This window comes from Grus americana, chromosome 8 (genome assembly GCF_028858705.1).
Source record: "Grus americana isolate bGruAme1 chromosome 8, bGruAme1.mat, whole genome shotgun sequence".
Classification (NCBI taxonomy): domain Eukaryota; kingdom Metazoa; phylum Chordata; class Aves; order Gruiformes; family Gruidae; genus Grus; species Grus americana.
In genome coordinates this window covers 31,944,581-31,971,658 of record NC_072859.1, presented here as the reverse complement: position 1 = coordinate 31,971,658, position 27,078 = coordinate 31,944,581, and the positions used below count along the sequence as shown (strand labels likewise).

The following is a 27,078-nucleotide window of genomic DNA, read 5'->3' as shown; positions in this document are numbered from 1 at the left end:
TCCACATTTGTACAGAGAGCTCCTTACTCCCTCTTCATAGACACATGAATGAAGGTCACTGTCCTGCTTTTTTGTGATTTTATCACACAGCTAAATAGAATGAATGTAACACCTTCCTTTTTAAAAAAAGGCAAGGTTAGACAAATGGTCATGGAAGTAAGCATAGATTCCACCTAAGGGCAGGTTTCAGCATTATTATGCAAAACAAAAAGTGTCTTATGCTTTGGATACACCTAAGATATTCAGCCCAAGGATCTGAAAATCAGAGGATTTCTCAAGATGAGTAAAAGTATGTGCTCTTCAGAAGCTTCAAGTTCTAGCCTACAGTTTGGTGCAATTCTGGAGGTCAGATTCTGCTTCTCCAACTCCAGTCAAGATGCACCCAGGTATTCTATGGTTCACTTCTTGAAAATCAATGCAATTGCCCAGGGAATTAGGCACTTTCACCATTAACTCAGGAAAACATTTTTGTCTTGCAAGAAATGCCTATCAACAGAAGTTAATTTACTGATTTATTTTGTAAACATTATGTTTTAAGAAAAATGTAAGCATGATATTTGAAATTAATGATTTTTGTCTTGCTAAATGTTTGGCCATATATAGATTAGTTTTATGAGGCTTCCATCAAAACAAAAGACCCTTTTTATTAATGGCTACTTTATCATTTAAAACATGTATGTTTAGTTACTTAAAATGGCAAATTGCTTTGCACTGTCCTTGAAGTGCATTGCATAAATATTGTATTAAAGCCTTAGCTTACACTTCATAAATAATTTATTTTAAAAATACTCTTCCATGAGACCACCAGCTGCCAAGATGTTCAATTTTCTGATAAAAACATGTATTTATTGCAAGTCTTATTTTAAGTTGTTGAAGATTTGCTAAAAGCCACATGTGATAGATGTTGTAAGAATTGTATTCAAACTAAAACCTCAGGAAGCTAAAAGCCTTATATTCCTAGTAGGTTTTATACCTTTGCATAAGCAGTTTCAGTTGCAGGGGCAAAAGCTGAAATCTATTTAAGGAAGCTTTCAAGTGCAATTTTGTGATAACCTGAAAATGACTTCTAGTATATTTTGTGATGATCAGAAAATTTTATAGATTTCATTACATTTCATTTCACTACAGTCCTCCCTACGCCATTTCCATTTCATGTTGCTGCATTTAAACTGCTGTACAAACTTGTTCAAAGTGCTAGACATTAAAAAAAAAAAATCAAAGGAAATTTCAGATAATTAACTTTGATGAATGAGCATATTTTAATTCATGTCTGGTAATATTCTTGTTAATGACATGACTGCTTAGGACATCCATTAAAAGTCCATTAACTTAACAGGGAAAGTCTAATAAAGTTATCCTGGAAATTTTCTGGTATATTAACATTATGGACTTTTAATGAATATCTGCTGTAGGAATTGCTATTAGCAAGGCTACCATTCTAATTAAACTTAGGCTCTAAGAGAGTGAAAAAAACCCCCAAAATCCAGTATGAAGATAATAACAAGCAGAAGTAGCACTTATTTTTGAAAATTACTATAAGGGAGATTGGTACAGGTAGCAAAACATGCTATCAGTAACAGTGAGAAATTATTATGTTGTGGCTTTTTTTTGTAGCCTGCCACTCCACACACCCACATCAGGTGCTTCCTTCATGCAATCAGTCACTGAAGCTCCCATTTATCTCTCTGTTGTTGAGACTGAGCAGTACTGAAAAGCTAGCTAGGCCTTTCAGAAGGGCAGAAGACACAAAATTTAAACACAGTTTTTGACGACAATGCCAAGTATAAAGTGTGCTTAGGAAAGCTGTTACCTATGGGCATCCAGCATTGTTATCAACTGACCTGAAGCTTCATCAAGTCCTGCTACATTTCTGCTGACATTCACAATAATACAGCAAAAGATCTTTTTATATGTATATATCTTTTTTATATATATATATGTATATAACTTTTTATGTATATGCACATGTATAAATAAAACAACTCCTTGGTATACCTATTCTTTCATACTTTTCCTTCACCAAATCTTCCAAACCAATCATCTTCCAGAAACTGTCATCCCAACCGCCATCTGAAGTGTAGGTCCACTTACACACTACCGTACAGAGGGACCTAGAAAAAAGACAACATAAGCATGGAATCAGGAAAATGAACACATTTGGTTTTAAACTTGTGACTAGAAAGAAGTTTGTGCAAAATGATCTCTTCATTCACTGGTCAAAAATTCCAAGCAGAATGCTAACATTAAAAAAAGATTGGTTACTGTTTGCAGTGCATGTCTTGAGATACCTTAAAAGGACCTTATGTTTAAGATTCTTCTCTGCTGAAACAACTCCTGGTCTGGCTGCTTCACTGCATAAATCAGTCAAGTAACAGGCCGTGCATATGCCTAGAAGACAGCATAGCATGAACCTAACAGCTCTTTAGCAAGCAGCTCAGAGAAAGATTCCTGCTTCTCCAGGCTGTACCTAAATAGCAACGTTTTGTACACAGTATGTCCTTAGGAAAACTTTCTATTACTTATGTTTCAGCGGAATTACAATTTCCAGGAGATTACGTATGCACTGATATTTAGGTTAAATGGCACTGCTTTAATACCTGCAGGTACAAAATGCCTTTATCAGTTGAATGTGTACAAGCAAAACCAGATCCACCTACCAGAGCTTCTGCATAGCCAGTGTTCAAGTACTGCTGTCATTAGGTTTGTATTTCAGCAGAAGCCGATGACAGTTCAGTGACATGCTGAAACAGCATTAGCCATGATGCAACTGAGTGCAACATTAAGTTCTTGTTTCAAGTCTCATTCCTGATAAGCTGACACTGAACTTCACTGTGATAGTACAGCATCACAAGGGCAGATGGGAGCAGGATGTAAAAAAGACAACGGAACTTGCAGAAATGTCTATCAGACCAAATAGCATGTTTTTCTCCTAAAATGATCCATATCCCCAACCTCTCATTCCCCCCAAAATACAAATAACTTTCCTGAAGATTTAGTATTGCACAGACTGTCTTCTGTCTGAACACTAAGAACCATCTCAGAAGATCAGTATTTCATTGTGCTTGAAAAGTCAATAAACTAAAAGGTATTAAAAATGCTAAATACTACTGAAAATTTCAGCTGCCTGTAGTCTTGGGAATACTACCATACCATCAAGTGCAAGACATCTCGGATGCATCTCACGGAAACACATCATCATAACTGTTCTCAAAGAGAAATCCCTTTCAGAGATGGATTTCCTTTGGTGTCTTACAAGACAGCTTATTTGTGACTCATTTTTAGCCAAGGTGTGCTTTCACAGACATATTCTTTTTACTAGGATGTTACAATTCAAACATGTATCTTCAAAGCAAATTGAATTTTACTGAAGCATTTGACTTTTTCTAGTATAAGTAAAATCCAAACAAAACTCCTGTCTACAATTAATATTTTCTGAGTTAAAGAAAACCCTCCCTTTCATCCAAGTGAACTACCTAGGGACCTAAATAAGGAGAATTAAACTAAAATTATTATTATTGCATTACATATTGTTACTTACATTACCATAATGCCTAGGAAAACCAGGTCTGGACAATGACCACACTGTCTACAGCGAGATACAATTACTGAATAAAGAAGGAAGACTGCTGCCTTCAGGAAACTTAAAAATAAGACAGCAACATAACTGATAGTCAGATACAGTGAGGTGTCCCAAAGAATGTCACACGTATCAGCACCTACAACCCATACCTATAAAACACAATCAAACCCAACTAGACACTCAAAATACTATGTGTTCAGTCAATGGGAGAGACCAAACTTCACATAAAATACTTGCTGCTAGGAAAAGTGCAATGGGTTCTGTACCATCTAGACAAAGTAGAGCTGCTTATTTTACAGTTGTAGCAAAAAACATGCAGTAAATAATAAAGGATCTGGGCTTTTTGAAAAAGAGGCCACTAACGGAGTGGGTTCTGGTACTTTCAAGCTTGACAAACATCCTTGTCATACATTCCCATCCATTTATACAGAAAAACCCCACAAACAAAGCAGCAGTGAGTGCCCCTCCTCCATTAAAACATGGTAACAGAAACTACCAAAGAAATCAGCAAACTGAACAGAGAAGGAGAAGCTATTTTTATTTACTGCCTATAAATCAAAACGAATGCTTCTGGACACAGATACTGTACACACAATAAATCCAAGTAAAACCAGGAAGAGCATTTCCACACATCTGGCAAACTATCTGGAACTATGTAAACCCCCTGTTTTGGGGGTTTACAAACAGAACCAAGGATGTACAAGTGAGGGCAGGAATCTCACAGGGTGGGACAGCTAAAGGCATTGTTCTCAGTGTACATCCTCTTACGTGACAGTGAGCAGAAGACTGGATTATTATATTACTCCCATTTTCTCATCCAGGACAGAAATGTATATTTTAAATGCATCACGTTTCATTTCATTCTGTTCTTTTGGAGTGACCATGTTTTTACAATCAGAGGACTGGTGATGTTCATTCACAATCCACTCTTTATAAAGGTGCATTGTTTGCTCTTTGGAATGAGAGAATTTATTAACTTTACACATTTTTGAGAAAGAAAGAAATGGAGATAACTACTTCTATCCTTATAAATACTGTGGAGATTATTTCAGGGTTACTCTTCAAACAGTTTTGACACATACACCCACACTTTTTTTTCCTTAAACACTTTAAGAATAGATCAGACAATTACAATTCAGTGTCTGGTTTGAAAGCAGAAAAACACATGACCTGTAACTACAGCAATGACAATGTTGATATAAGAAATTCCAATTTCCAAGGATTTAAAAGCCACACATAGAAATCTAATTAGGACCTTTGACAAAAACTGGGTGAATAAATAAATTGTAGGCTGAAGAAAATACTGGGGGAAAATAAACATTTTCCCCAAATCAGCTCAAAGCTCTCATTAAAAGGAAAAATGAAGACAGGATATTTGAAATAAAGATCATTTCATCACTTAAGGAAAAATTTAGACATAAAGAGTGAAACAACAATGCATCAAGTTTTCCCAAATATGGTAAATACCAAATCATAACAAATTATCATCAGAACTGAACATGTATTTTTCTAATTAGATCAATGCTATGAACTATTGCCACACCCTGAAAAATGCTCTAAGGATGAGAGCTAAATGTCATGGCTCCCCACTTCCAAGATCACAAAGCAACTAACTCCCTCTGAAACTCCATACTTATCCAGAGAGAAACCAGAGCAGCCTTGCCGGATGCCAAGAGCATGTTTTAAATAGGCCAGTTCTTCCATACAGCTCACTCTGAGCAACGTCACATTACATATACAGGCCCACTGCAGATGGGGACAGACCGCCCCTTGCCAATCCACCGAATTCCAGCATATCAGAGCTCTCTTGCTGGATATGGCTGGACATGAAATGGCAATGGGGCTGTGAGCATTTTCATCCTACTTGTGTAGATTTATAAATGCAAAGTGCTTACAGAAGAAGGATAAATAGATGATTTCTGGTTGAATTTTTAATACAATATAGAAAACACGAACTGGGAAGGACACCCCTTCCCGAGTGAATTAACTGGCAGATCTACAAGTGGAAGGTTCTGATATGAAAACCAACCTCAAATCTGAGCTAAAACACTAATCCGTTATGTTGGTAAGTTTTTATTTTCATAGCCACAACAAGAATCTCAAAATGCTTGTCGTAAATGCAGTCGGAGCATTTACACTTCTCTGAGATTTAGGCTCCTTAGTCCACCCCTGTCACCACTCAATTGCCACGTAAAGAGTGTATGTTTAATTGAACAATATAGATAAGGATTTGTATAAAGCTAAGAGAAATTAATATACTGCAGAAAGACATTCTGGTCTCTTAGATAACAGTTCAAGAAAAAAGGAATTCTTTGAGATGCCCATAACAACAGATCAACTTCACTACGTGCTTGAAAAGAACCCGGGTGTGTTGAACTCAAATATCCCTGCCACTTACCTGATGAGGTGCTCTAATAATTACACAGCTGCTCAATTTGTATATCCTAGAGAGCAGTAGGCACATATAGAGAGAGCAGTATGTTTATGCTTTTTCACCTTTGAATAGCAATGGCATAGATATATATATATATTAGCTTTATGGGCAACCGCTCATAAATTTTCCTCCAGAGTGTCACCCTGACAAAGTGATAGCAAGACTTGTAACTTGGAAAAACTATATCCAGAAAGACATTATGGTAAAGAAGCAGCTGAGGAACCAAATCATTGTACCTACAAAGAAAGCCTCAACTATTAGAAAATTTTGTATTTCACAGCAGCTCCTAAATTTTACGAGATGAAGGGCAGACGTTAAACAGAAACAGTGCTGATATTCACTGTGGTATATTCCTTTTTTCCAAACTATTTGGCAGTACTGCCTCAATTATTTGGCCATAAACACCAGACTTCCACTAGCTGAAGCTGGATGAACCAGATGGATAGAAGCAAATGTTCCCCTTAGTTCACTACCATGATCAACTGGGTTCAAAGGTGCCGAGTTAACAGGCAATCATCCAGGCAAGACTCTGACTGCCTGATCTAATGCAGGACTTGAGAAGACATGGTACGGATCCCCTCAGTAGCACAGGCCATATTTAGCTAGGCTGAAATACCATGAATTTGAAGACTGTTTTCCTCAAGCATATTCGCAATGAAATAAAAGATTTCCTTTCTCTGTTCAGAACAAAAAGTTTTGCTTAGAATACTCCTCCTGAAAAAAACAACCCTTTTGCATGGAAAATTTTTATTTTATTTAAACCAGATTTTTAACAGAAACATGATTATGTTTAGTTTTTTACAAATTCTAGTCTACAAAGAACTATAGGATCCTACTTGCATCCAACAGCCTCAAGAAAAAAAAAAATCCCTGCCACATTCATTATGAAGTAGATTTGGCTGGGCACAGCATATTACACAATCCTTTCTATTACTGTCTAGCTCTGTGTTTTTGCACATCTCTTGCTGAGGACTGACTGCGGATGTGCGAAAGTCCTGTACGACCAGAATCTCAGCATTCTGAAAAACCCACCAGTAATATGTCCTCCTAAGAAAACCATGAGGTTCAGAGAGTCTGTAGTGACTAAACACATGCTGATAATTCCCAACATGCTGTCTGGAACTAACTATTTGCCCCCACTAACCTTCACAAGGATCCAGGACAACTAGACTCATGGCCAAAACAACTCAGGTGCTCAAAGTAAGTTTATATGTGGCTCTTCCTGCATTGTCTACCCATTCTGAGTATTATCTCTCACTCTGTTGTACTTCTTGGAGAGAAAGAAATTAGATACACTCATTAAAAAATGGGAAATACTGTATAGTCTTAGTTATCTGTATAAAAATGTATCTAAAAGATTAAGGTCACAAAAAACAGAGAACTTTACGCTTTGGTCTGTTCTTTGCTGACATCATCTCCCACCCTCCAGAAGGGATAAAGCAAGCAAGGACATGACTCCCAACTCTGCAGAGATTCTGCCCTGTCTGGAAGAATACTTGCTATCTTTGACAACAAAACACTGGGGCGTATTCTGTAACTGCAGTAGTCTTCTGGAAGTCATCCTAATTTTGAGTATAGGTTAATATAAAAGTCCTATTAACAAGCATAGTTACTAAAAGAAATGGTTTTTCTCTGAAAAGTGACTCCATAAGGTATTTATACATGACTTTCCACTCAAGAGGGTTGGTACAATACTAGTTATCCTGGAAAATGAGTCAGCTACCAGCTTTAAAGGCAGAGTACCCTGTCTTGATGATCCTGAAGTGAATGGAAGCTTTGCTCTTGATTCCAAAGCAAAAGGAACTGCTTAGTTAATCCTAAATAGTCAGGGATTAATTAAAACTCATTAACATAATTAATTTTGTAGGCATTGTTAGCAGTGTAACAGTTTAATCACAAAATACGTTCAATGGATCACTTTCATGAAAAATGTCCTTGCAACCTGGCTGTCAAACTGAGAGTGACTAGGTGGTGATGAACTAAGACTGAGTGCACCTGCTGAAGACTGAACCAAAACTAAGTCCTACAGAAGCTAGGCTAGGATATGGTCAGGTCCCAAAAGAAATAGTGCAGTACGATAAAGTAACTTTCTCTGGTCTGTTGCCCAGATTTATTTAAAGCTACAAATAATCAAGAACTAAGAAAGCTGTATGATGTTCTGAAGGCAAGAAGGAGACCTGGAACAATGGAGCGTAACTGTCACAACTTCAAATGTGTTTTTCCTTTTGTTCTGCAAACTTCAAATTTAAAACAGATTTTGAATTCAAACTGAAAACCAGGGCTCAGGTTCTGCTCAAAAACGAGCAATGCACCACTCTAACACAGTCATAGATCTGACTGTGGTTTTTGCAAAAATGTTCCAGACAAAAAATTAAGACACAGTACACATACTCTCAGCATCCAAGCTTTATATTAAACAGAACTGGGCATTGGTACTGCAGGAGCCTGAAATACAGCAGAGGTTATCACAGAAAATAGGAAACATTTAATTATTCTCTGCTCCATTACAGCTAATGCCATACACATTAATACATGACCTTTGAAATAGAACCAAATTATTAGATCCACATACACCGCTGTTATTTATACCTGTCACACCAATGTCTCTGCCTGCCTGGTGTATTTGGCTGCTTTGGGGAAAATAGGAAAAGAAGAGGGCCATTTGTCCTAAGGGAATACTTCTCACCTAATAGGAGAAAAAATGTGACACCTAGTCACTTAGTTTTGAAACGTATAAAATGCATGAGATGCTGCCATGTTAAGCATTTGCTAAAAAGAATCAAAGAGCAGCGAGTTGAGTTCACAGCTGTGTAAGAAGAGCTGCACCTGTTGTCACTCAGTTACTACAGGAGATCTCTCAGGCAGATTGGTTTTAAACCACAGAGCCAAGTCAGTCTGGGTGTGCTCTATTTCACATACACTGTCTGCATTTTACTCATTTCACCTATTCAACAGCTCTTTAATTGCATGTACACAAACCGAAACATGTCAGGGTCTGTTCCATCCACCCAACCGTGCAAATCCCAAGTTCCTAATATTTACAACACACCACTTTTTATTATTATTGCCTTTGACCCAAAGCCTATGAAATTCCTGCCTGCCCAAACCTATTGTCTTAGCCCAGCAGTGCAATGTGACTCCTGCCTGAAAAGGGTTTTCTTCTAACAAAACATTAAACATGCCAAACAAAAAGGACAGGTGGGGAAGCCTGTTTGGGACAACTAGCAGACACATTCTGGTTGCTCTCAGAGGCCTTGACTTTCGGTCTTCGCATGGCTGAGGACTTAAACCAGGCCAATAAAGGTAGCAAGGAAATTATGGTAATCAGTGTTAGCAGTTCTACTAGCTTCATCCTTTCTGTGCTCTGGGTAACACTTATATTTATCATAAATAATAACAAGTAGTCTGACTGCCATTTAGATGTTTTAAGAAGTTAAATATCACAGCAAAAGCAAAGTCTCCTCCCCACTTTGAAATCTTCACTAAAACTGCGGAGAAAAAAAATAACTAATATAAATAAGCATATGTATAAAACTCTAGGATGAATTTCCTTCCTTCTGTATGATGCAATGAAATGACAGTAATTTGTTAACACTAGGGTCTTGGGCAATTTTGTCACATTTCACAGGTGAAATAAGATTAAACTCCAGATCTCAATGCTCAAGAGTTAATGTTCCAAAAATTATTTGGGTGGGGTTTTGTTTGGTTTTGGGGGTTTTTTAGAAATTTTCATTATCTCATTTTAAACATCTTCAGTTCTGAATTCACCATGAGGAAAACTGAAACTCAGAAAATAGCTCTTCAGTTTCAAAAAATAAAAGTTTTAGTAGAAAAGATTTCTTTTTACTACCAGTACGTCAGTTTGGTAGAAGATACCAATCCACAAAGTCACCAACCCAAAGCACAGTGAACAGCTCATGACCCATAAGCTGGATACGTTGAAGCTAATAAAGATTGTGATATTTACTACATAAGACTTTTACAAACCCTTTCAGGCCATTTTATTTTTGTCCTGTGTTTTTCCGCAAGTCTGTTGCAAGAAAAAAATTACATTGAAGTACTACATTTGGCCTAAAGATTTCACAGGTTTTCTTTAAAATCTGTTTTTAAAGTATTGGACTGAATTTCAACTAAGACACACTATTCCCTCCGTTTTTTTCTGGACATTGCTGACTCAGTGAACTTGTATGGTCCTAAGAGATTCCTTCATAATCAACAAGATTAAATTTTGATTTAAAAAACTGTGAACTTTTATTCAGCAGGTCTGTTGGCCTCACATTTGGAAAGTCAGAAGTTTCACTGGACTGATGGCACAGCTTTTATTTAAAAATATAAACCAAGTGTCCCTTCCTCTACCGTAAATTTCCCTGCCAAAGCACAGTCCATGAAAGAGTAACATACTCTTTTAGGTAAGAGAAAGGCTCTTCAGGAACAGCAGCTACATCCCAGCCCTTAAGGGACTGGTATCCATCAATTCTTTGACCAACAGACGTAGGCGTTACACCAGTACTTCAAAACTTTTATCTGTCAGACAAGGAAATAAATGGGGCTGTAGGGAGTAACGGGCTTTGTCCAATTTCTACTGAGCTGAAATGGAGCGTTTCTCTTTCAAACTTGTGAGGTATTAGATTAGACTTTATCACTGCTCAGGGAAACCTACACTACGGATCCAAGCACAAAAATGGTCCCTATGCCTCAAAGGGCAGCTGTCCCAAGGCAGGCAAAACAGGTAGGTATGGCCACGACTGGTGTTCTCATGCAGAAAGTAGGAGCTCTAACTCTGGCAAAGGTTGCATCACGTGAAGAAAAGCACTGCTAAGCACGTTTCATGCATATTGTCTCCATGCCCACTTGCTAGTCACCACCATTTCAGTATTATATAAAGCTTTCGACAATATCCAGGAAGAAAATACAAGAAAACAACTTCTTGCCTTGCAGATTATTTCCAGGACCTCAATGAGAGGAGCCATTTCAAGGCAGACCAGGGGCTTTTAGGTCTTTTGTCAGGATACAGCCTGTAGCAGCTGGACTCTTGACTCTTCTGAACACGTACCACCATGTGGGCATGTTGAAGTCCCGCTCACAGACCTTAGCAACAATCAGTGAGCAGGAAAGGAAGTCTTTCAGTTGGTAAATCAAAAAGTTAAAGTTATTTCTGTAAAGGGGAAAAAGGAGTAATTAACTCAAACCTCACTCCAGTATTTGGTGTTCATGCTATAACACTTAGGAGGTTTTTGGCTGGCTTTTCAAATTACAGAATTTTCTAAGCAAATACGTTGCTTAAAGAGATTTTATTGTATGAAAAATACAATTCACATTTGCAATTTTCTACACCCACATCTATAATTCATCTCCTCTGATTACAGCCACTCCCTGACAAGATTCCATATTATATTTAAACCCTGGGTGCCACTTTGAAAGAAAAAAAAAAAACAACCCGAACAACAATAGGATCATATTCAAAGACTACATAGCAGCAGCAGGTTTCAAAGCAGCAAAGTGCTTTCAACTCTGGTATCAACCTAATGACCACCCCAACCAGAGTTAAGAGTGACCTCCAATTACCACCATAATAAGCACAGCATTCTCTTGAGAAGTATAAAGAGTAGATGTTTCCTGTACTCCAGAAAAGATACAAGATTGATGGTGTATTATACAGATATACCTCGAACTTAATGACAGACTGTTGGGAAAAACACTTCTGTGACACTCAAGACTGGAAGGATCAACCCACATAAATAAAACGCTGTGTTGGATAAGATACCTTAAAAAAGTAAACTTTGTACATCTTGCCAGAGATGTGAAAGTACACATTTAATATATAAGTATTGTAAGAAAACCAGCACATTTTACTTTTTCATGAATACATACACACACTTTCATACACATAAAGATATTTACTTTGGATTGGGAGAATGTACCTGTCTGTTTGCTGTAATCTATTTAAACCTGTTATTTAAAAAATATAAATAAATGCTTCAAACACCGCAAATGTCAAAAAAGTTGTACAGCAAAAGGTGAATCACACTAACTAAAATGAGATTATGCTTCTTTTACTATTTGTAACAGAGTCCAATTAAAAAAAAAAGCGTGTTTCTCTTTAGGAACACACTATCAAAAGATTTAAAGACTTAGACTCTTAAATTCAGTATTCCTAGAAGAAGTTATGTCACCAGACCTGAAGAAAAACACCCATCTCAAGTGCAACACGTTGAGTCAGTTTAATCCCTTGTGTACATCCAATAATTTCAGTGGATTCATATCAGGGACGCATTTAGCTAAACATGTTGAGATGGACCAGAAAGTACAAAATAAGAATATTTTATCCACCCACATACGCCTCACCATGTCATGAGGCAAGGGGAGGCAAACAGTCAGCAGACTGCTTGCTTTTTTATTAATTTCATTCTGTATTATATTACAGACACCCAACCAAGATTCAAGCCCATTGTCTTCAGCATTGTTGAAAAACACATAATGAGACACAGTCCTAGACACAAAAATGTATTGTCTAGACAAATCAGACATAGCATGTGGGATTGGAAATATTAATCCTTTCCCTTAAAAGATGGCAAACAGAGGCAAAAGAAATTGAGCGACTTGGCCAAGGGTCAGAGAGTAAACCTCATTCAGACCCCTGAATTGAATCTTGAACTCCAGAGATTCAGCCTAGAGACCCAGGCAGAAAGACATCATTCAGATACAATGATGTTGAACATATTAAAAATCTTCCTATGTACAGCTACAGTCTAAATCTTTAAATATGAGAGTAACAGAAAGCGTGCACATATAAAAAACTGAATCTCTTTGCCACTGTAAATTTTAAAAGCTTAATAAGCAGAGGAGAGGTTATAAAAATCATCCAAAAATGGCAAGGCAAATGAAAAGCAAAACTGGAAATAAATCCCACGTATCTAGCCGCTCCAGTCCGGCAGCCTGCCCTCTGGACATACCTCCTGCCATTACGCAACACCAGCAGTGTTGCAGTTCAATTTATTCAGAAAAATATATTCTTTCAAGCTCAGTATTTCAAGTAAACCACTCTGCAATAGGAAGTCAAATATCTATTTTAATTAAGAGCTTTATTTAAAAAACATATCTTCTCCTGTTACCTTGTTCGGGCAGTTAAAACTATTACTCAGTTGAAACTGGAAGTTACAGTATACAGAGCCAGTATACAGCTTTCCTCTGGAAGTCTAAGCTTGAGCAAATTTACCATAGTTCAAGGCTTCACCAAACACTCAGTGAAGTTAGTCAGAAGATTAAGCAAAGACTACAAGTAACTGAGAAAAAAGAAGTCAGGTTTCAGGCAAGCTCCGTCACCACTGCATGGCTTTTGATAGAGTGAGATTACTGCCTTCAGCGACATACATTTCTCCCAGTATAATAACGGCAGCACACCACTGCTCACATCCACACGTGCAGCACCTAACACATCTGTCAGTGCCGGCTGGTGCTTCAGCCGCTGCCCGTCACACAGCCACACGTATCCTCACATCTCTTAGCTGTATTATAGACTTTATTATTCCACAGGATTGGCATCAGCAGGCTATAGGAAGATTGCTTCATGACACTTTATCCTTCCACTGTGTGAAAAGTAAACAGGGGACATGCACAATCGACATCCATATTTAGGGAGTACAAAGACTCAAGAAGTACTGTGGACTTTTCTGGTGGTTTAGAAAGCATGGCATGATGCTGAGGGCAATGTCTGGCCAGCAGCCATGTGGACACTGACACTCTATACGCTGACTACTGAAGCCAATCTCCACATGAGCAATGCTACACTTCATGATGTGGTTTATTCTGTTCTCATATAATTGAGTTAGAGTGGTGAGAAAAACACCCTTACAACCCTAACATTGGTATTTTGAGAGAGAGAACTATTAGTCCAGAATTCTCTTCACAATTTCGCTATAAAGACACATTTTACTAATTCGTGAGTAAATAATGTATCTATTCCTAACATCAAAACTGTTGAAAGGCTAATTTAACACGGTACTTGAATGTGTGTGCAAGTATAAAGTCCTGAATAAAAGTCAGTAGAGTTAATGGGAGTTTTTACCAGCTTAGTCAGACTGTGCTGAACGGGAACCTAGGCTGTCATGCACTTGTGGCCAGACAAAGCCTAAGTGAAACCAGAACAGAAGCAGGGATATTGCCAGGAGTACTGCAATAAAAGAAAGTTTTCATAACTACATTTTGATGCAGACTGATCCAATTTCACATGCTAAACTCCAACATTGAGGCCTCCTTCTTTACTCAGGCAAACCTCCTTCAAGTCCTACTCGAGTTACAAGGGCAGGGTTCGGCTGCCACGTGCACCTGAATCAAAGATGCACTTTAGAGATTCCCACACAGGCAGTGAGATGTGTTGTTACCTCCCATGACAAGAACCAGTTCAGTCAATGTATACTCTTAAAATCATAAGTCATTCCTAAATACTAGATACATTTGGTCAAAATTTACAGTCATTAGTATCAATTTTTAAAAACATTTTTGATGGTTAGATTTTACGGTAAGGCATTTAAATCAAAAGAAAAGCAAGATGGCTCATTTCACATACAGCACACGCTGTAGTGTATGCTTGTATTTTAAGCTTTTAAATGACAGTATCGGTGCCCCTATTTCTAGAGTATATTTAATAACAATAATAATAGTGGTTTGAGTTTACAGTCCTTTGGAATTGTATTCATGTAAAAAAGAACGTAAATTTTTGAGCAAATCTCAAAAAAGCAAGGAGATCAACAGTTTTACTTGCATAGCTGTGTGATTTCACAAACCAAACGAAGAAAATCCCACTCCACAAGGAGTTCTGAAACAGATAACAGAAGTGAGTAAAAGCATACATAATTTTCCATGAAGTAAGAATGAAAAAACCAGCTTATTTACATCAGTAGGGAGAGGAATAGGAGATCGATACAGAAAATAAGGAAGGCTACAGAGCAGATGAATCAGGTGTCATTATTTTTCAGAATACACCCATACATTCATTCAAGCAAAACAAGCAATCATTATGCAACTGAAAAAGGGTATGGGTATTGCTGGGATCAAAACCTTAACAGAAAAAAGAAAAAAAAAACAACTATATTACATGGATATCTAGACTGCTTCCACTCATAATAATAGAGAGACATACTATAAGGGAACATAAACCCTCATTAACTGAATACTATAAGGGAACATAAACCCTCATTAACTGAGCATGATTTAAAAGAACTATCCCCAGAAGGAAGTTAACATGTTGTCAATTCTAGGATTCCTCCCTCCTTTTTTTTCTCTGAAACAATTACTGCTGCAATTGTAGAAGAGAAGAGACTGGACAAAAGGAACCTCCACTTTTTGACTTGTTCTAACAATCAAACAAATCAACCCATGGGTTCTTGGAAGAGTGGCTAAAAGAAAGAGGTTACTCTTCTAGTTTCAGATGCTTCAGCCTGTTACACAAGGAAGGTGGACATAATGATTTTTACATTCATTTAAATCTTAAAAACAACTTCATCTGGGAATGAACATCCACAGCGCTCTCAGAGACAGAGCTAACCCTCCCAGGTAAGTCGGGTAATGCCCGAGCTTGCCTTGCACTAAACACTGTGAAAGGTGACGGTTGAACCAGAAGGGTGGAGTTTACCACTGTTGTACACTCTAATGAACCCTTTCATGCAGTTCTAACAACACTAAAATATTTGGCTTTCCCTTTCTTGATACTTGAATTATACTGCAATACTTGCAGAAAATACTGCAAGCACAGAGAAGAATGGACTAAAAGTCAATTTAAAATCCCTGTTAGCTGCCTGAAAAAATAAAGAATGCTTTATTCCCTCTTTAATGCTTTACATTTTTTTAATGAAGAAGAAAGCAAAAATTTTCACATTTGTGTGTTTTACTATATTAAGTGATGGAATTAAAAAGATCACTCTTCATAGAAACTCTGCACATTTTTATGTAAGAGAAATTAAGAACAAATTTTTTTAAATGCGATTTTGCAAACTACTATTTATCTATAAGCTTGGTCCTACAAATACTTAGGTGTGAGTAACCTGACCTGAACGAATAGTGTCTTTGACGTCAACTGGACCATTTATGTAAGTCACTTGTTTGCATAAACAACTGCAGGATTGTGCTTGACCTATTCTATATAGACAGCTAACTCCTACTAACTCCAACAATTAAGTCAGCAATATCAGGCTGGACATTCTGCATAATTAAGCCATTATTCCTTAGTGTAAAGTGGTTTGCACCTTGACAAAGAAAAGCACAAATAAAATTAACTCACTGATGTTCTAAGATGACTCTAAAGGTAAAAGGCCAACTTTCACTGCTGCAAGATGCAGACAGAAATCCTAAGGTCTCAATTTAACTGAGTCCTCCTGTCCTGACTTGCCATGGATGATGATATGAGAATGAGGAGGAGGGACAGCGCAAGACCTGCTGTCCTGCAGTAATCAGAGCTATGCAACTCTGGACTGCAGTAATGAAAAACAGAAGGGAATAAATAAACAAACAAATCTACATCCAGATCAAAAAATAACAGCAAGCGCCACCTTAAAGGCAGTAGTTACTTAAAGAGAATTTTCTGGAAGAAGCAATAACCATGACAAGAAGTCATACCATGGGCTAAATCTACAGTACCTTAACTGTCTGAAGATGCTCTTGTCATATGACAAGTGCCACCAGTCAGATTACTCGGCTGGAGCAAGACATCAGATGAAAACTACTCTGGGTGGACTGTGATTTTTCCAAATACACAATTTCTTCATAATCAGTGCCAAATAATCTGAATCGACAACCTACAGACTGCTTGCAAATCATTATCTGTGTCATACTGAAATCGCAAAGTATCTTCTCTGGGCCCTAAGCGGACAAAAGGTTCAGAGGAGAAAAATGAACAGTGTAAGAAGAACAGTTCCCCAAACATTCATACAACCAGCAGCCTGTTCATACCAACATGCTTGGATAGCAAATAAAGGACTCAGACCAGCAAAGCACTTAAGCACATGCTTTAACTTTAGGCACGTGCCTAAGTGCTTTGCTGGAAAAAGGCCCAAAGAAAAGAATGAACATGGTTAACTGAAAAGCCCTTCAGAATTGGACTGACTGCTTTGTTTTTCCATTAACTCTAGTTGCTAGTAAACACACGTTTGGTCTCAGCATCCTGCCCAATACATTTAACCCATATCACAAAAATAGCCATCTGGTACAACCAATCTCTTTACTCAGAGAAGTTCCATGAATTGGAAAGTGAGGGAACAACAAGACATGCTTGGGATTTAGACCACTTAATAGGCACAAGTAGAACCAGCACCCTCATGTCTCTCTGACAGGCAAACCCACATGAAGACCCTGACCGTTAAATACTCTTTTAGTAGTTCACCACACAAGCCTGCACTGTCCTAACTCTTCCACTTGTTATATCAAGCTCCACAGAACATATTTTGAAGACCTCATAAAGAGGACATAAAACACTGCTACAGGACCAATGGCTCTTCTTCCCGTCTCCCACTTGTGAAGGAAAAAAACCCAAACTTGGAGAAGATGATTTCCGACTCTGGGCCTTGAGAATGTGACAGTTTCTTTTATTACCTCCACCTTGGTCCATTAACAACATTTTTATATGCATCAAATTTACCCCCAAACCAAAATGAAAACAAAATTCCTTAGGATATCTTAAACAAAATACTTAAGTTAAAAAAAGACTGGAGTCCAAAAATGGAAAGATGATTAGGGAGGGAAGGAGGTGAAGTTGGAATGAAACAATAATAAAAAGCCCTAAGAACACATCATATATTCATAGTTCTTGAATCATTAAGGCTCTGCATGACAGCTCTCACAAGCACCGGTATGGCAAACTCACTGACTTTTAAGCAGGAGTGAAAGTGGTTAAGCCCTAGGACAAATAATTTGAAAATCTCAGCACAAGTCTGATCTCAGAGAGTTTAAAGGAATGCAGACTGCCCAAAAACACAGCAGCTGTTTGTTTTTTCTGCCACCTTTCCAAGGTTCATGTCTGGAGTGAGGATAAACAGTTCTGAAAAAAAGTTATGTGAAGTTCAGACTTTAAGAAAATAAAACATCAGACTAGTATTTCTTGCAGAAAGATTAAAAAACCCAAAACCTTAAATTATTCAGCCCTGGAAGTTTTCAGGTACAGCTCTCAGGAGCAGAGGTAGATGGCTTGAGGCTTCAATATATTAAAATGCTTTCTCCAAACTAGTCTGCATTTTCAAAAGCTTGGCCTGATGTGGTTTTCTTGAGCAATATTCCTCCAAGCAGAGTTTCAAATTTAATAAGGTAAAACTGTATTCCCTATTTTATGCACACATGTGTGCATACACACAGAGACACAAAATAGAGGCCCTTTCAGATAAACCAACAAGTAAACAAGATAGCAGATGAAGCCTTAGAGATCAGCCTGAAATGATTTCCATCAGCACAGCTGATGTCATAGTTACTAGGCAATTTGTGCTATGTCATTTGGACATCATTCTTTTTACTTTCCCTCCTCCTTTCTCTCCCTATTATTCTGTTTGTGCCAAAGCAAATGAGCATCTACTTTAATGAATTAATTAATATGTCTCTTGATAGGCAATTAGAAATCTCTTGACTCTTAACATTTTCAGTAGGTATAACTTTCCTTTGATCCACATTTAAAGAGACATAACCTGAAAAAGAAACAGTTAAGAGGAAATTTACTTAAATGGATTACCAGTGGAGCTAACCGGTGTAAATAAGGATTGTCTGTGTTGTTACAGGCAGGTCAGAAATAGCAGAAAATTTCAGGCACCATGTTGAGATTCAACATTTGTTTATAAACTGTCCCTACACACAAAATGAAGAGTTGCTACAAGATAAGCATACAAAAGCAGGAAGTCTGAAACAAACCGCAATCCCTCCAGAGAGCTGTCCTGTTATATTCATACCTATTGGTACTGGGGCATCAGCATGAAGAACAATGAACACTGAAAGAACTCTAATTTGTCTTTGAGATACACATTCAAATTATATATATCATGGACAAGCATTACCCAGTATGACAGATGAAAGACACTGTTCATGAAGGACAAACATGAAGAAGAAATGTCAACAGTGTATCGTGCTCTTACACATTCCCCATTTCCCCTTCTTTATAGGGACATGAAAGTATTATGCAGCATTAACCTCGCAAACAGATGCTGTGTTCAAGGAGTTAAGCACAACATCATACTTACTTTTTCCATTAAGACAGGAAGCACACTGACTTAGTTTCTTGAAAGCAAAATTATATCATAATATTGCTTTTTCTCAAAAGAGCCTTTATTAGATATGTTATACACAACAACAAACCAGCATCACAAACTCCCAAATAAAGGCTCACGGAGGGAATCTTAGAAGATGGAAACTACAGGAAAATAGTTTTCTGTGTATTTTGTGGCATGTTCTCCCCTTCTCATCACTTTTAATTAAACATAAAAACACTTTATTGCACAGAGCCAACCTCATCCCTCAGAAGAAAGAACTCACCTTGGAAAATTAGGTTGGCAGGAGAGGAAACTATCTTTCAAAGCTGTAACTTTCAAAACCGTAAGTTTCAAACTACAGGGAATGAAAGTTGGAGTTATTTCCTTCATCCTAACAACTTGTACTACATATGCGTAAATGCAAGTGGGTTTTGGGGGCAGGGAGGGTTTTGAATGTAACAGGTATATCTCTCTTTGCACATCCTCAGATAAGTTTTTTCCGATCAACTTCTGCAGTATGAAGGGCTTTCCTACTTTCTTTCCCACTATGACGTGATTTCCTTGTGCATAGCTACTAGAGACAATTGCTAGGCCACTTCCACGCACTCCCTTCTACCCTAACAGCCACTGGCATGTGGAGCCTGGAAGCGATGGCAGGAGAGCTACAGCTCTGGGATCCGAGCTGACTACAGCCCCGCGGGTAACACAGGGACAGGCTCTCTGAGGAATGCTTCTTGTTTCCAAATCCCCACTCAGGAGAGTTCAAGGATACATCTATAACGCAGAACACTAGCAAGCCCATAACTCAGGCTGACAAATCTGAGATAGCGCACTTGAACTAAAATAAAGTGGACAAACACAGGTTTAACTTGGATTAGCAGCTTCAGAGGCAATTTAAAGCCAAATGTGAGCAATTTGAGCTGAAGATATATAAAATCCAAGTATTATCTGAAGCCAGCTGATACTAAAAGATAAACTTCCTCCACTTTAAAATAAATCTAACAGCCATAGTGGAATCTGAAATTTCAACTATCCTATCCACAGGAGCATTAAGTTTCCTATGCATGCAGGGTCTGACAACCAATAAGCGCAACTTCAGTCATCTTTGCTGTATCACACTGCAATCATTATTGCTTCATCTGTTTCTCTCAAGTCAGACAGTCAGAATCCTACCATCAAAATTTAATTAAAGAAGGTAGTAAGAAAACAAACAACCTTTCTTGGAATGCCTTTGATTCTATAAGTACATATACATTTCATCCACTGAAGACTGAATTACAACCTTTCATCTAATAAGCAGCTTAATGGAATGGCACTGGAATAAAGAATGGGGGAAGGAAAAAACAAATCCTTGGTGATTTCATGTAACACATTATATATTTATATAATATCAGGCTCACTATCTGGCAACATCAATTTGCAAGCTACAGTAAAAGTGTTCACTACCTTAATGTAAGCAGAAGGCATACTTATACGAAATCAATAACCAGATATTAGTTATAGTTAAAACAGCAGATGGTCTACCACAATGAAGAAATGACAGAACACATATACAGAAGTGTCTGCTTTCTTTAGACACATTCTTGAAGGCACTGTATCATTGATCTAGGATTATTTTTATAGGCAGATGACAGGTCAAGCATAAAAGTACACTGTTTTAAAGGTTACGGAGTTGGCAAAATTGGTATCACTGCCATGGACAAAGAATCATTTTCTTTTGAAGTCTTCGTTGTCAGGTTATTTACATTTCACAGTTAAAAGGCTCCTCTCTGGATAGTATGAATGCTAAAACAAATAAGAGAAAAAGTCCTGTGTAAGCTAATGCTGCTTTAAAGAGATAATGTAGATCAACCCTGACACCATCAGTGTCATCCTAAAGAACGATGAGAATTTCCAGTGAAAGTTACTAACATTAAACAGATCTAGATAGCCAGCCAACAAAAATAAAGCAAACGTGTAAGTAAACTGCCTTCCAGGCCAAGACTGTTGTTACAACCATGTATTACAGTGAAAGCGATGGGAGGAACACTTCTAGCGGTGAAAAGCATTTCTTTGGGACGACTGGAGGAAGAATTGGCCCAGAATAAATAATTTATAGTGTGATCTGTAAAAATGCCTATGGAATACCTAATTCTGACTGCAAGTTAGACAGAAAGCTGGAAGCCCAGCTAAACCCTTAGAAAAATGTCACCCTTCAAATTATATGGCTATTTTCCCATCTATAAAATAATAATGTCACCTTCTTACTTAAGAAGAGCATTTTAAGGCTGAATTTATTAAGACTCTTTCATATGCAAGATATTACAGAAGAGTAAAATTTCAAAAAAAAAAAAGGAGGAAGAGCTCCTTATAGAATAATAAATTTAAGTGAGTTTTAATACTTTTAAGCACCGTATATACACATACAATGCACAGACTTCATGCTACATAGTTTTCTTTTCCTTCACTGGATGAGAACACTCCTGGAATGTTATTGTTTTCAGGGGTGGTTTCTAAGAATTTACTGTGAATACATGCATTATATATGTGCACACTGAAACACTGCTGGGGCTGTAAATGACCCAGAAGTTCATAAACATGGTTATTTTCTTATCTGGTTCAAATTTATGCAAGAAAGCAATTGTTACGCAGCTCTTGCTGAACAAAGATCCAATTTCGCAAGGGACGAGGGCTTTGCATGGGGCTTTCCATGGTGTTTCACATAAGGAAGAGTTCAAAGATGACAGATTGTTTATAACATGCCTTGTATTGTGAGGGTCTGATCCCTGATGGTGTTCACAGAAGCTAATGCAAAAGAAACACACACCTCCTGAACACCCAGCCTATGTCTGAAGAGAACAGAGATGACTGTAAAAAAATGAGATGAAGAGAACTGAAAGACAACAAGTTCCTCTGTGGTTTCTGTCTTGTCTTTCCTCAGAATTTAAGGCCCCAACACCACAACCTCCTTCGATACTCCTCCCCCTCTGCCCTAGCTTCAGTGAAGCACAGTTATCCAGTCCCACCATTAGTTAGGACGTCAGCAAGCCGGATCTCAAAGACTCCTAGCCATCTCTTCACAAACATTATTAAGGGGAGATTATTATCTGACCCTCAGAGAAGCTAATAATTACAGTGTTCATATATATTGCTTCTGCATAGGATCAACAATGAAAGGGTTGTTTAAACACAGCTCCTTTTCTTGGATGGAAAACTTTGTGTGTGTACCTCTCATCATCTCAAGTAAATGTTAATGACTATTATGGAAAAATAAGAGACAGAAAGATTTTCTGATGTACATAAAGAGGCTTCTTATGATGTAGGATGTTGCATTTTGAAACTGAAGAAATAAGACCTTTGACAGCAATTAATATATGAGCCCTGATTTTTAATTTTTTTTAAAGCACTGGAGAATGTCTTAACCATCACAGACACACACACACACACACACACTCTCACGTATACACACACTCTCAAACTACCACACTAGGCAAGATCAGAGCTTAACAGCCAACAAAACACACATTCAGTCCCTGAGATCATTTTCCTGAAATAGAAAACTACATATGTTTCTCAAATTTCACATCAAGCCACTGCACAGCCCAAACTGCACGGGAGAACAGAGCCAAGCCTGCCTTTGGGCTTGAGGGAGTAAGAACCTGAAAACAAGATGATTCCTTTCGTATCACCACATTTCTCGTCCACAATCTAAACTTACAAACACCCCCGTTTAGCAGCATTTCTAGCGGGGGTTGCTTATCAAGCAGCCTTTGCTTTGTCAAATTAAGACACATTGCCTTGGATTAGTGAGACTCCCTGAGTTCAAAATGACTTCATGGTTGGCTCAGAGTTCACTGTCTCTGTGGCAAGCTGCCAGTAATACATCTACTACCGCGCCTGCCCCCAGTCCTTTTCTATACTGACCTAGCTGACTTTTTTTTTAGCAGCAAATGAACACAATAGAAAACTAAGGGCTAGATACTGTCACAGCTAATTAACAATCCTAACATCTTTAAAAAAATAATCATAGTAGTAAATATTTGAGGATCTGAATGCAAGTCTCTGAAATGCAATGTCTCAATGTATGTCAAAGCTGTTGGAAAGGGACAATGCAGTTTTTCTTCACTGTGCAGATACCGTTAGACACTATGAAGGGCTCCTGTTCTTGTGGAAAACACATTAAGCTTCTTTTGCTAATATTTTGTAAAGGGCATTTGTACAATAACAATAGCTAAAGCTTCCTGTTTGCCTGTGTGCTTCCTGGCTAACATTAACGAGACCTGCTAACAATTTTCTTATTTAGCACACAGAACTCTTTCAGATTACTCTGTAGACTCAAGGACATGTCTTTTTTAAATTAAAAAAATAAAACCTAACAGCAATGGCCTACATTGCACCTGCCCTTCACAGTCTTGATAACTTTTACAGCTACACGTTTCCTATTTTCTTACACTGGATCAGTCTGTGTGTCACCAGTCTCCAAAGAACATGTTTTGAATTCATTAAAAGCCTGAAAGAGTGGAATTCTTTCGTTTGGCAAAGATACCGTCACAGGGACACTTGCTTTTGGCTCCATGACAAGAAATTCATGGTACTTCGTTTGTCCAATCCACAAAAATACCATCCCTCCCCTCCCAACCAGCCCTTCAAGATAATTCTGCCTTCTCCAGAGACTTCTCCAAACAAGTCTGGAAGTCTGAAGTCTTGGGTTTCATTTCATAAACAGGACACAAAACCCGAGTGCAATTCAGGATACTGTCACCGCCACATGGGCTGCAGTGCTAATCAGGAAAGCTTTCTGAAATATTCCCTAGCCCCTTTCTTTCCAGAGAGAGGGCTAATTTTTAGACCAGGCATCTTTTGAAGTAGGCACAAAATATAAACAAGAAGCAGCCAAACAGCAGAATCCCAGCCAAAGGGTATACATTAGTCATGGCAAAGGCTAGGAAGGAAGGGAAGGGCAGCTGGCCCCAAGAATCTGGTGTCTGTGCTGCTCCAGTTACCACATTTCACTAACCAGGATTGCCCAATCCTTTAAAAAGACACAGGCATCCTTCAGATAATCATTTAACTCACACCAGTTTGTTTTTTCAACAGTGACTCTAAACATAAGCTCCTCTTCCAAACTCTCTTGTTTTAAAGTTTCCAGCCTATCTGGATAAAATATTTGGTGAGGACTCCACTAACCACAGTGATGACATACCTCACAGCAGTTAAAGTAAGCAACCTCATAAGAGTGTATGTATGCATCAGTTTAACAGATGAAGAACAACTACAGGGATGAACAAAAATCAAATCCTCAAAGGTATTCAGCTGTCTAAACACCTCTGAAGATGTAGATTTAATTCACTTCTCCAAATCACACAAGGGACATAACAGAGCAGAGACTTGAATTCAGATTCTTGGATTCAAAAGCACCTTCTTAGCTTTAATGTTTTATTACAAACTTCCACCACTGCAGTTCAGCAATGGACCAGACTCTACTTCTACTTATCCCAGTGTACTCTGCATCAACACTGCTAACATCAGAGGAGCTCTCTGGATTTAAATCAGTGCAAGAGAGCTATCTCCAGCTAACGATAAGCAACTGGGAACAAGTTACAAATAAACCTTAAGGACTTAATCACTGCTTAACATAAAAAGTCAGCTATTTAAATGTGCACAAGCCAAGGGACCAGGCTCTTTCTCATAAATGAAAGAAAAAAAAATTGTCAAGGTATTTTCCTGTTGAAAATATACTGTATATTAAAAAGATATCACTCTCACACAGATATAGCCTAATATTAGTTATGTGGTTCCCAGAAATTTTTTTGTGAACTACAAACATTTGTCTTTCACTTTGCCATCTGTAATTACCATAACAGTATGAATTTCTGTTTTATAAAACTGATTTTATCTGAAGAAACTCACGATCCCAAGATCTCTTGGAAGATCATTTACAATAGATCCCCCCAAAATATAAGAAACATCTCTGTTACATCATTTTCCCCTGTTGTGATGGCTAGCAGTTGAAGACTGACTAGACAAGTATTTCCACAGGAAAATTATTTGGGTCAACATTCATATATGAGATGAAGTCTCTACTAGATAACACATTACTTTCCCCAAGTATTAAAATATCTAGAGTGTAATGATATAAAAGAATTATTCTGCACAATTCGTTCCAGCTTTTTGGGGTGATTTTGGGAGGTGGTTTATAGCATGATGTTGGACACTCTCTACCTCAATGTCAGCCTGACATTCTTCTCTCCGTTTCCAAATCCTCCTCCACAAGTTTAATCTTTCTTTGGTTTCAGCTCATCTTAAACCATGAACATCCAGTAGAGACTAGCTAATTTTCCAGTGAGTTGTTTATGATTGAAAATGGCCCTGAAACAGAAGGCTTGATCTAAATACACATGGCGTTCGAGAAATTTGTGTGTGAATTCTACCCAATTTAACAGCTCAGCCATATTCTTATCTGCAATGTAATCCTTCACAAGACTTCAGAAATACAACAAAATTGCAGTTGTGCATCTCTGATAAGAATTCTCCATCCATAATACAGTAACCTGTAACTAAACCAGATAGGCATTTAGATTTTATTAAGATAGCTTTACCCAAAATACCATATAAAGGAGAAGTTATCAGAGGTTATAGATGGTGGGTGGAAGAGAGCAGTGAGTCACACTCACCATGAGTAAAAGTGCTGAGCCTCTGAAAAACATTGCTAACATGTCCGTGAAAAAACAGCTCTCTCCCTCTCCACAACAGCATTTCTGAAATAAGACAACTGAGCATTCAAGCGGCAAAACCAATACCCTTGTTACAACAAGGGGGGCAGGAGTGGGGGAACTTCCAAAGTTTTAAATTTTTTTCCATAAAGAGCTGTCAGTAACATTTTTTTTAATGCAGAACGAGTCAGCCGTCTCGATCATTCAGAACAATTCAATGGTCTTTCATCAACCCAAAGGAGAAATAATAAAAAATAACTATTTTTAGTATGTAATATTACAGGCAACAATCTTCCAAGAACAACGGGAATTAACATTTTGGAACTTATCCTTTGCAACTGATGGGCGGATGCTGTTCAGGGAGGTACATAGCAATTTCAAAGTCAGTAGGTAAAAATCTCAGAATATGTTTGAGTCTCCACGTTTTAGGTAAGAAGCGTTTATTGTTTATTATATATCCAATGGAAAAAAACTTGGCTACAAGGCAGTTCAAGCCAGCAGAATCAAAGGTGAAAGACAAATAATTTCATACTCAGAAACACACATCAAGAATTGCTTTTCAAATACTTCAAATCCTGATCTCACACACTACTTAACTGAGTAATCTCACTGAAGCCAAAAAGAATACACGTATATTTTAAATGTTAAACACATACAAAATGTTTTAAAGAGCCCCTTAAAAATTTAAAGAAGCAAGAGTAATAGTTTCAATGCACGCAGAAGTCTTTCTTACAAAAGTACCCTTGGAATTTCATTTATTTTGGTAAAATCCCCAAAACAAATTTTAAAAAATAAATCTTGCTTTTATTAGGGCCAAGTTATGTATGATTCACAATGACTAACCCTGTGTCTTGCCTTGTGAATAGGCTCCTTTGTGCTCAAAGGGAGAAAAGGTGGTAAGAATCTTGTATTTGATAAACTCACACTTCCCTAGTATTATGAGCATATGCAGGACAAATTACTTCACCAAACTACTAGGAAATTCCCAAGAAACAGGTGTTCATGGAGGAGAGCAGAGGAAGAAAAAAAAATTAGGTTTGATTCCAACAAAACATTTCTTGTCCTTATTTTCCTATCGTTTTCTTCCTCCTTTGTTACCCTGTAAGACATTCCACTAGAGTCAAAACGATGGGCTTAATCCGGGGAGCACATTAA

General features: G+C 37.7%; 1 protein-coding gene across 14 annotated transcripts in view; it reads right to left on the bottom strand.

Annotated features, from left to right (window-relative positions):
• Positions 1-27,078, bottom strand: part of FGGY (FGGY carbohydrate kinase domain containing) — a 322,392-nt gene that overhangs the window by 88,140 nt on the left and 207,174 nt on the right. For all 14 annotated transcript variants that reach the window (XM_054834554.1, XM_054834558.1, XM_054834553.1 and 11 more), the window contains one exon: positions 1,996-2,111. In XM_054834554.1, coding sequence (XP_054690529.1) covers positions 1,996-2,111 — 116 coding nt within the window. The remainder of the gene's footprint in view (positions 1-1,995; positions 2,112-27,078) is intronic.